The sequence below is a fragment of the Populus nigra genome, chromosome 15 (assembly GCF_951802175.1).
Source record: "Populus nigra chromosome 15, ddPopNigr1.1, whole genome shotgun sequence".
NCBI lineage: Eukaryota > Viridiplantae > Streptophyta > Magnoliopsida > Malpighiales > Salicaceae > Populus > Populus nigra.
The window spans coordinates 9,855,053-9,866,153 of record NC_084866.1 but is presented as its reverse complement, the minus strand read 5'-3'; the positions used below and the strand labels follow the sequence as shown (position 1 = coordinate 9,866,153).

The 11,101-nt window shown below is 37.7% G+C and overlaps 2 protein-coding genes across 4 annotated transcripts; both read right to left on the bottom strand.

Moving 5' to 3' along the window:
* Positions 1-1,097: 1,097 nt before the first annotated feature.
* LOC133674290 (probable glycosyltransferase At3g07620) lies at positions 1,098-6,296 on the bottom strand. Of its 3 annotated transcripts, none has more exons than XM_062095335.1 (5): positions 4,849-6,135; positions 3,735-4,727; positions 3,514-3,644; positions 2,473-2,821; positions 1,098-1,999 (listed from the first exon to the last, which is right to left on the bottom strand). In XM_062095335.1, the coding sequence occupies exons 2-5, from the start codon at positions 4,515-4,517 to the stop codon at positions 1,334-1,336; spliced, it is 1,929 nt and encodes a 642-aa protein (XP_061951319.1). In that variant the 5' UTR covers positions 4,518-4,727; positions 4,849-6,135; the 3' UTR covers positions 1,098-1,333. The 3 variants fall into 3 exon arrangements, with proteins under 3 accessions (XP_061951319.1, XP_061951318.1, XP_061951320.1); XM_062095334.1 differs by having other exon boundaries at positions 3,735-4,724; XM_062095336.1 differs by having other exon boundaries at positions 3,514-3,641; positions 3,735-6,296.
* Positions 6,297-7,157: 861 nt separating this feature from the next.
* On the bottom strand, positions 7,158-9,800 carry LOC133674291 (sugar transport protein 14-like). Its single transcript, XM_062095337.1, has 4 exons — positions 9,057-9,800; positions 8,577-8,899; positions 7,838-8,467; positions 7,158-7,726 (listed from the first exon to the last, which is right to left on the bottom strand). Exons 1-4 carry the CDS (start codon positions 9,193-9,195, stop codon positions 7,292-7,294), a joined length of 1,527 nt encoding a protein of 508 aa, XP_061951321.1. The 5' UTR covers positions 9,196-9,800; the 3' UTR covers positions 7,158-7,291.
* Positions 9,801-11,101: the final 1,301 nt, after the last annotated feature.

Here is an 11,101-nt window from a genome sequence, read left to right as displayed (position 1 = left end):
TTGTGATTAGATTATTATTTAGGGTTGGTTTGAAAAATTAGGTTTTGTTGAATTATCAATAAATTATCTATGAATTTATGCAATTAAGTTTGATTTCATACAATTTAACATGAAAAACACATGAACTAGATTGATTTTTAATCAAGTATGCATTGCATTGAATATTTGGATAAATCACTGAATTTAAAGATTTTATTTGAATTAGTTGAAATTAACTATGAATTTAAATAATAAGAGTTGATTTCATGCAATTTTATTTGGATTATATCCAAATCACTAAAATTGACTTTATTATTGTTTTTGTATAATATCTTGTAACTTTTTTATATTATATTATTACATTATTTTTTATGTAAATAATAGCATCATTTACAAGGATAAAAATAATACCTTGTTAAATATTAATTTAAAATGTTATTTGTATATATTAAATAAGTTATATGTTATAAATTCGAATTGAATTATAATGATATTAAAATTAAAATAATATGAATATATAAAATTCAGAAATATCAGTATTATCCTATATTGATTTCATGTGACATTAGTTTTAAGATAATTGCTGATTTTTTTATGGAATTTTACATGGGTAGCCGACCAACTCTTGTCTTTGTCCCAACTTTTGGTCGAATGGATAGAATAACATTACAGTCCGCAGTGGATTTGACGAATCAAATGCAGATATGACTCAAAATCTTCATTAAACTTTAAATTTAACCTCCATTTATTTACCCAGTAAGATCTCATCACTCAACCAACCCAAGGGTGTTTTATTTTCTATTATACTTTCAAGTTTCGACTGCATTATCAAAATCACACCAAGTTTTTGCAACGTTATGATTAAAGCTAAATTATTGAAACATACTTTTTCCCTTTTCGGTTCTAATATTGTATAGAAAATGAATGAGAAAAGCAAAAGGGGGGAAACAATGGCATTCCCATCTGGTCCCCAACAGGGCCAGAGGATGGCGGTGGTACACGACATTTTGCCATCTTTTTTTAAGAAAGAAAGAAAAAGAAACAGGTCTTCTGCCAGCCAATGCCACCGTGGTGGATGACTGGAAGGTTGACCATAGTTGCCAGGATGGAGGTCAGAGTTATCACCAACAAAGCAAAGCCTTGAATGAAATATTCAGCTTCCACAGTCAAGAGTACAGACCTGTTGCTCTGCACAATTTATGTACATAAAACAACATACAAATGATTATTGTACCAACTGTCTCAAGTAATCCCATTCTTCCCTTAAACATTACATCATGGTGTTTTACCCTGTGATTTTTCCCACTTTTCTCTGCTTTCCATTACCCAGAAACGCAAAGTATTAACACCGTCATTAGCTTTCCATCTGAAAAACTCTGCTGTGCCAAACTGAATGAAGAATCATATGGAATAAATCATACTTCACAGGTTTTTTGTGCCAAAGGAAATGCTGTTGCACCTTCTTAACTCCTAACTGCATTGCAACGTACTTCTCTTGTGGGATCGAAAGCAGAATGTTTCTCAAATTTGGGATATCTTTCTCTTGAATAAATACAGAAAACGCCTCCCAGTTCAATACCTCGAAAAGAGGAGGCACGTAATTGTCTGATATGATGACTGGCACACACTCGTAGAAAATTGATTCAACCACTCGTGGCGTGTGAACTTCATAACCCCTGGCACATATGCAATATTTGCTTCTCTTCATATACTCCCGGTATCTTCTTTTGCCTGCAATATCACGAGACATCGGACCAAGGATTTTCATGTCAGGTTCCTTATTTTCCCAGTACTCCAGCAGAATTGGTCGGAGATAACCATGCATGTTTCCTGCAAAAAAGGCCAGAATCGGCCTTTCTGAAGGAGATTTTCCACCAAGTTCTTTTAGAGGGTTCTCAACAGAACGTATGTATGTAACAGGCAGAGTAGTATCCTTGCCTATCTTGAAACCTTTGGCAACATTGGAGTTGCAAAGAACCCTGATGCAATTCCTCATATGATGCCTCGTCATTTGGGAGGCCTAAAAGTCAATATGAAATCAAATGAGCTACTACCCAGAATTATCAGAGAAATATGACAGTAAGACTAGGATTAGCTACATGATAGCAAGTTACATATCATCGTGGTCAATAATTACTCTATTACTAAAAATCATCATAATTCAGGTCCTTTGCTATCCAGGGCACTCAGAAGAGTCTCCCTATGAGCACCATTCAAACTTCTCAAAGTTATCAGTCCAATCTCACAAATAAGTACAATCAAACTAGGCAAGGAGGCTTGTGGCCAAGGATGATAGTTAATTCTGCAAATTAATTCTGCCTAACTGTTTGGCCATTTGGACATGAATAAGGATTTGCCTGCAGCCAACCTACAAAGTCGAATGCATGTCATTGGATGCTTCTGATAACACTATCAACATTCTAAAGCACCTTGATAACAGTTCAAGAAACCCATGAATTAAATCTGTATGATGCACAGAACTGTAAAGCATACCCAGTCATGACAGCCAACAAGAAAATGATCTGTTCCTCCAGTTCTATTCCAGAAACTATACTTTTTAGCAACTAAATCCACATAGTTCTTCAAAAATTCTGCAAGTTCCTTTTGATTGAGAGAATTGTGATCAAACAGGGCCATCCTTAACATATGCGGACTAAATGGTAAGTAAAACAGATGAGCTTTTCTTGGGTCCCGCACCACAAACTTTTTGTTTCCCTCTATCAGCTTCATAAACCATCCTTCTGAGGCATATATTCCCCTCATCTTTGACTGGTGAAATATGGGTTTTTCTCCTTCCTTATAGACATAAACTTTGAGCATGCGTTCCATCAACTCGTAACTCCTGCAAATGAAATATATGGAAGCTTTAGCTCAGTTTCTATAAGAGGTAATTCTCCAACCATCATGCAGATCAAGTATTCAAAAACACATCGCATCTCTTCAGGAACTCAGGTGGAGCTGCATGCAGGCATAATTTTGCAGTTGATGTACTAGATCCCAGAGGTTAGAGCAATATTATGATTCATCAACCTCAGAATGTTATTGAGTCAAGTAATCAAGGAACTGAAATTATTGGAAAAATACAATGTAAGTAAAACCATTAGCATACTGTGAATGAATGTTCATGAAGCAAAATACTAGTGTTCCCTGCTTCAAATATTAGGCAGTTAATTATGTTGTGATTGGGGGGGGGGGGGGGGGGGTTAGGTAGAGAGAAAGAGAGCACAGCAGGTTGCGTGTAGAAAAATCATTATGTTGGCCAAAAATTTCACAATGCTACAGAGATTGGCATGTTGATGTCTAGATATGCTGCAGAATGGATAGAAATCTTCAGCGACCCGCAAATACCCCAGATACCGCCCAGTATTCTAGATCACTGCACATATGCTAGTCTTACCAATATTTTACCACACCATAAGGCATTCCTCACATGTAGAATAACTTACCAGGTGATTAAAAGAGAGAAGAAACATTAAATATGAAATGGTTCATAGATAAAATTATATAAAATACTGAACATTTAAAGAGGCTCACCTTTTGAACATGGAAATATTCCGAAAGGCAGAGGCATAAAGTCCAGGAGGGTTATCTACACGAGGAGCATTCTCTATCTCCAATTTTGCTGACAGAAGTTCACGATCACGAACAGACAACCGTCGTGGCTTCTATTACCAATAAAAGAAATAAGTGAAAGTTCCAACAAACAAAACTCCTTCCTACCATTCAAACAGATTCTTGAAACTATGAATTCTTACCATAGAATGGGAATAAACAAGACTATGAAGCAATAGTGAATTCATTTGGGATATTGACGTGGACTGCACCCACCTCTTCAATGTGGATATACTATCCCTCGTAGAATTATTGTTCAAAGTGACAGAAATGGTCTGCAATAATTCAGCATTCTTGGTTTGCGTCTCCATATGGTCCAAAGAAATTACCTTGGTAGGGAAGAATGAGTCAGAGGTTATTGAATCTCTATCCCTATTTTCCCCATTCTTTTTAGAAATACCCAATAATACACTTGGCACAGTGCCAACATTACTTTGAATTCCTCCAAATGTTGAGCTCGTGGTTGCTTCCAAGATTTCAGTTTCGCCAACCTGCTTCAGGTGTTTGCTTCCAGTTTCTATAGATTTTTCCTGTGAAGAAGTGTTGTCTGTACTTTTACCGAGCATTTCCCCCAACTTGAGCAAGACATCATTTTGTTCAATCTTATTAGATGACAACTCATAGTCTGCATCTGTGTTTTCTATTTCATCCTCATCCCCAGCTTCTTCACCCAAATCAGATGAATCAGAACCATTTGTCATGATATGAAATACACGTATGCTTGACTTTGAACTGTTTGATAAGATGGGATTGCTGATCACCATAACTACAGAATCCTCATCAGCAGATGATACAGACCAACCTTTCCCATAGGGAAGTGCAAAACATTGAAAAAGAATGATGACAATAATGGCCACGCCAATAACCATCAGCAATCTCCTAATCTCTACAAGACATAACCTCTGAAAAAGGGCAGAGGTTTCCATATCACACAAGTGTGCTATCACCAACTATTTAAATCAAGCTCAGCAATCTGACAGGCCATAAAAAAAATCACTCCCTCCCTTGCAAGTATTTGAAGCTAAGCCTTGACTAACCAAATGAAGAGTCTAGGAAAGTATATCCAAATCAATAGCCAAAAGTTGAAGTCTTTTCTCATATTAGAAACTAATCGAAGGATAGTCCACCGAAAGCTGCTTCTCTCAGTTACCAAAGGAGACAAGACGTTAGCACCACACGCCAGAAAACACAAAAAACCTTAGGAACTTAAACCTTACTAAATCAACATCAAATCCATGAAAACTGAAGTAGTGTTACCTGTTAGAGCTCCCTCCATGAAAGAACGACCTCGATTAGCTTTTCAGTAAGTAGCCCAGCCACTCTCAGCTGTCTGTCGGTGACTTTCTCTCCGTATCTAATCCTCTTGTCCTTTTCATGAACACAACCTGTCCTTATTATTTGCCTAAAATTACAAACAGACCACTACAATAAAAATAATTCCCAACAAAAACCGACACCGTTTCATCTCTTCCCAGTTCTTTCTTCCTAAACCCCCACTCATTCACTCTAATGGCGCTAAAAAATTATTTCCAATCCCATTCCCAATCTTTGCACCACCAAACCCTAACCCATCCCACCGAGGTTCGCTTCTCTCGATGGAACAACGCCAACGCCGAGAAACCGAAGACGATATCCGCCGCCATCGTCGCTTCACTTCTGCTACCAACATTGTCACGACCTGAATAACGCCACCGAAGAAAATTCTTTTTTTAAATATCCACCGACACACCTTCACCTCCCTCAATAATAAATCCAAACAGTCCTAACCCCTGAAAAGATTCCACCCCGCATTTCGCAGCAAAATTACCAGAATGCCCCAACCGCAAAACAACGCCGAACCACCCATTGACATGAAAGCCGACATCAAGCTAAGCGAGGACGGCGTCTCCTATGTAAGAGACGGCACGCCGTTCGAGTTCGAGTTCGAGTTCAAGTACAGCTGCATGGAGACGCGAAGGTAAAGCCGTTGAAACTGCGCGAGGAGAAGTTGAAAGAGATTGATTTTGGTTTGGTTTGCCTCCCCGGATAAGAAGGGACTAAAAGCCGGTTCAGGCTACTCGGCGGGTGAAGAGTAGAGAGGAGATATTAGGTGAGGCTTTGAGGCAAGAGGAGATTAAAGAGTTGGTTGATGGGTGCTTGAATGGAATATATATTGTGTGTGTGTGTGTGTTTCTGGTTGTTTGAAAGAAAGAAGGATGCTAAATGTAGTTTGGTGCGGGGGCAGGGAGAGATGGTTTGCGGCATACAACATGCGCATCGGGAGCGAAGGAGAAGGAGAGTGTGGAGTGCTGTTGATATTTGGACAAATGTGAGCCAGCAATTAGATTAGAGGTAGTTTTGTAATGTTTTTCTCTTCCACAACAAAATGAAACTCCCTCCCTTTCTTAGTTAAACATGCGAGCACATTGAATATGAAGACATCTGTAGTTTCTGAAGAGCAAGGAGAGGTTCTCTCCGAAAAAGACATAGATGAGACGTCTGCTGCTAAGGTTTCTATTTCAACCACAACAGAAATCTATGCAAGTAAAACCTCACCAGATGATGCTGGCAGGCAATATTGGTTGATTTTAGGGTATATTGATCGAACGCTAACTACTACGTCATCGGAATCTGACGCCTCACTGGAAAGAGCTCCAAAATGCTTGGTGCGCAAGATTTTAGTGAACTGACTAGTCCAGTGAGTATTATGCAAGAGGGTTTTAGAATTGTAGAAACAAGCTGTTGAAATTGGGAGTGCAGTTGTCCTCGTAGATGAAAATCTGGATGCTGACGAGGTTTATCAAAAGGCAGTTGCTTTTCCCTGTCTTTTCTTCCTGGTCTTGTTTATAGTCACTGACCATGTAAGGCTGTGGCTCAAGAGAGAGAGAAGCAAGAAAATATTGGGGATTTGGAAGCTAAACAAGTCACAACATGGGAGTTAGCGAGAGGAAGAGTTCAAAAGTTTGTAGAAGAAAAGATCTCGACGAACATTATGTAGATTCATTACCACAAGGAAGCCTAGGGGTAGATGAACTTGCTAAATTGTCATCTAAAAAATATATGTGATGTTATAGGTTATAGAGTTGAATTTATCAAATAAGTTGACTATATTTCAATTAAATAAGAAAAAATAGAAAATGATAATCGATGTGTCGAATTTAAAAAGAAAAATAATTATAATAATTTAGAAAAAAAAAATTCTTTTAAAAAAAATAATTTATTTCAATTCACCTTCCATACATCTTCCAGCGACTTATAATACACAATTTTGAAATTCAGAACTTCTATTCATAACATACATTATTTTATATAGTGCTTATTTTCTTATCAAAATAAAAATAAACAATTTTTTTTTAGATTTGTTTTTGTTATTGTATATTTATTGTATTTTTTTATCTAAAAAAATACTAGTTTAAGCACAAAACCACCCAAAAATAACTGATTTGCAGTGTTAGGATTTTTAGATCTAACTACCACCTTCCCTTTGCCATGGAGAAAAACTCTGATAGCATGAATTCCTTAAACACATTATCCAATCACCAAAAAAATCATATTTCTGAGCGTAATGGATTTCAAACATCATCCAATGCATAACGTATTCCTTTTTTGAAACTGAGAGGGCTTGTGAAATTAATAATGTACTCTTACAGACATTGCAGAGTCCTTGTAGAACATAATCCATAACAGCAACTATGTTTTCCATATTCCAGCAGATTATTATCTATACTTGTGATGCTGACGAAGGCCCGGGTCCCACTATCCTCTTCCAGAACCAGTGATTTTGCCAGAGAAGATACACCTCCTCAATCGGTACTTGCTTTGTTTCTGGCAGGAAGAAGAAGATGAAGGCACTCATGATGAAAATTAAACCACCGAACAGCAAGAAAATTCCATATTTAAGGTGACAGAGTGAGATAAGGAAACACTGTGCTATCAAAGCTGTGAAGATCATGTTGACGCAGACCACCACACTCTGACCAGCAGACCTCATCTCCAAGGGGAAGAGCTCACTTGGAACAAGCCATCCAAGAGGACCCCATGACCTTCCATAAGCCAGGACAAACAAACAAATGGCAATCACAAGGAAGATGCCAATTCCTTTGGGGATTGGCTTTCCTTCTCCGAACTTCAAAGCCAAAGTTATGGTCACAGCAATCTGCAAATCAAACAAAGACAATTATGGATATGGGTGCTATAATATTTTAAGTAGATGCTGTGCATATATATATGTTTTTACAGGGTTGATTAAAACTTAAAAGAGTGTTACCATGATGAAGAACATTTCAGTCCCGGCTTCCAAGAAGAAAGCTCTTCTGCCAAATTTGTCTACTAAAGCCATTGAAATGAGTGCACCAACAACTAGTGCTGCATTGGTTATCACAGATGAAAATAGAGATGCGTCGTTGCTAAAACCCAAGCTCTGAAATAAGACGGGAGCGTAGAAGAGTATGGAGTTCATGCCAGTGAGTTGTTGAAATGCAGGGATCGCCAAGGCCCCAATTATGAACTGGGGTCGGTTCTTCCTCGCAAGAAGATTCCTGAAAGGATGCTTTATGGCTCTTGCTTCATTACTTGCATCAACAAGATCAGCAAACTCAGCATCAACCCGCGTTGTGCCTCTAACTTTCTCCAATACTCTTCTGGCTTCCTCTAGTTTTCCTTGTTCTACAAGACTGTTAGGGGTCTCAGGTAGGAAAATACCACCAACAAACATTATAGTTGCGGGAACTGTAGCTAAGCCAAGAGATAGCCTCCATCCCCATGGATGAATCTTTTCGGTTCCATAATTAATGAAGTTTGCTACGAGGATTCCTAAGCAGGTTGTCAGTTGAAAAAGTTGATTAACTGCACCTCGGACTTTTGCCGGAGCCATTTCTGATAGGTACAAGGGAACAGCCTATACCAAAATCCCAGCAAGATTACAATCAGTAAATTAAACAGAGAACCTTTTCATAACATTATTATTATTATTATTTTGATTCAGAGTAGTGGGCTAAATTCATTACTTGGTTGCTGAATCCAATGCCCGCACCAAGAAAGCATCGTCCTATGATCAGCATTGCAATGTTCTTTGCAAAAGCGTTGACAAGTGCTCCTGTAAAGAAGCTGACAGCTCCAACAAGGATGCTAGCCCTCCTACCTCGGCTTCTTGTTACATAGGAGGCCCCGAATGTGCTAACGAGGGCCGCAAAGTACAACGAGGATGTAAAGAGAGTCAAAACTTGGTCATCATATTTGCAGTAATCTGTCTCGCGGAGATGTGCGTGCTTCCTTCTGTAAACATCTGGGAAGAATTCTACCAAGAAATCATCCATGGAAGTGACTCCACCTGAAACCAAGGTATTTAGAAATCCGTTTACTACAAGAATCGGGTCATTATATACGTGCGAGCGTGCGTGTAATAAAATCTTTTGTTCATGTCTTTTTCGCTTCTATAGAAAAGCAAAGACATCACAGCTAAAAGAATCAAATTAAGAAAAACTGACCTGAAACACCAAGATCATATCCAAAAAGCGATCCTCCTAATGCTGCAACGATGCAAGCAAAAATGAAATAACCAGTTATCTTGTACTCATAAAGATGAGCTCTCTTAAGATTTCCTGCATCGACGAAACCTCCTGCCATTGCTCCAAACTAATATTACTTTTCCTAGCAGAGGCTAATTAAAGTCAAGTGCAGCAACGGAAGTAATAGGAACTAAGTGACTAGCTTAGCTACAGATCCCTGCTATCAGTATCAAATCACACGCAGTTACCCTTTTAGACGGAAACAAGAAAAATCATACAAACTAGGCTTTCCTAATGAATTGCCAACAAGGTTCATGCCTGTGGAGGCAGTTTGTTTAGATAAATGAAATAAAAACTGACGAGCTATCTTCGTATTTAAACACAATTAATTGCTAAAGGAATTAAAAAGAAAAAGAAAAAAAAGAGTAGATCCCCCTCTTGCTGTGCTGGATAATAGTTGTGCTGGATAATAATAGCACCATATCCAGTTTTCACCAAGATCCAGTCAGTGGGGGATAAGAAGATAGAGGCGACTAAGGCGTAAATGACTACTGAAAGTTGATCTAATCAAGCTACGAACAATTAGGAGGCATAATGCTATATATGAGGCATGATCATCGCCCACATATACGTTAAACGTGATGTGGGCGAGGGTAATCCAGTGCTTATCCTGTAATGACTTGTATCCTTATTTGACTCGAAATAAACAGAAACCGGGACTCGTGATTTGCCATTTATAGCTTTGCAATCTAATCCGGGACTTGTTCATAAATTACGGTTGTCAAAATTAATTATTATTAGCAAAAACTTATTTGATTTGTGAATCTCTCAACCGTTGGATTTGGATATAAGGATAAGAGATTGTTGGCACCTCTTTATTTTCGACCACTCATGATTTATGTTATTGTTTTTCCCTTTCTTCAAAAATAATTAAAACCTAAATCACTTACAAAATAAATTTTTGGGTCAAAACCTAATCCACCAGATTTATACCAATCAAAAAATATTTTTTTGATGTTTCAAATTAATTTTTCAGTAATCAAAATTGATTTTTAACAATTGAAACAAGTTTTTTTATTTGAGTTATTAATATTACCTATAAATAATTATTATTATATTTAATAAAACAAAATCAATAATACATAAGTTTTTATTATATTTATGGTAGTGGGCAATTGGTCCACCAATGAAAATTTGTAAAGAAAAAAAATAAAGAAAAAGGAGATAGAAGACAAAAAGTGAATGTAAATAGTAATATTATTCATTTTTTTTCTAGTTTTTCTTCATGCGATATTTATTTAAAAAAAAACAATTTAAAAACTATCAAAAATATCCTAATAGTTAAATATAATAGTATCTAGTTCTGAACACTTTATTAGATCTAATATAATATAATTTTTACTCCACTAGATTAAAACGCAAATCTATCTCGTCCTTTGAAAACATCTGTGTTTAATCCTGTATTGCCACGTCAGTGGGTGCAACAAGTATACAGTGTAGAGTATCACACCAAATTCAATATTTGTCACTCAGGACCGTCAAATCAACTCTCAGATCAAGACAATGCAGCCGTAAGATCAATTCAGAAGTAATCACGTGGTCCACAGGCTTCTTGTGTACCGGATTTCCATGTGCATGTCCATACTATAGTAAATTTGAGAGATTCTCTCTCTCCTCTTGCCGGCGATTCCCTCTCTCTCCTCGTATCTCCCAACTCTGGCAATAAAAAACAGTCAGAACACCACAGAAAGACTCATATCCTCCTCACGAAGAAAGCCCAATAGTTTTCATCGACTTATCCGCTTTATCATTCCGGAAAATGGTCGCAACTTCTTCGGCCACTTGAAGCTTCAAACCGTCGATTCTCTCTCATCAGCCATCAAAGGCCATCTAAACCACCGTCATCAGAATTCTCTCCCCTAGATCTACCATAATCTACCCTTGTTGGCCCGGAATCTCGCCGAAACATTTCACCCCTCCAACAGGGGCCGCGAGTGAGATACACATGCCACCAAGGGTATTTT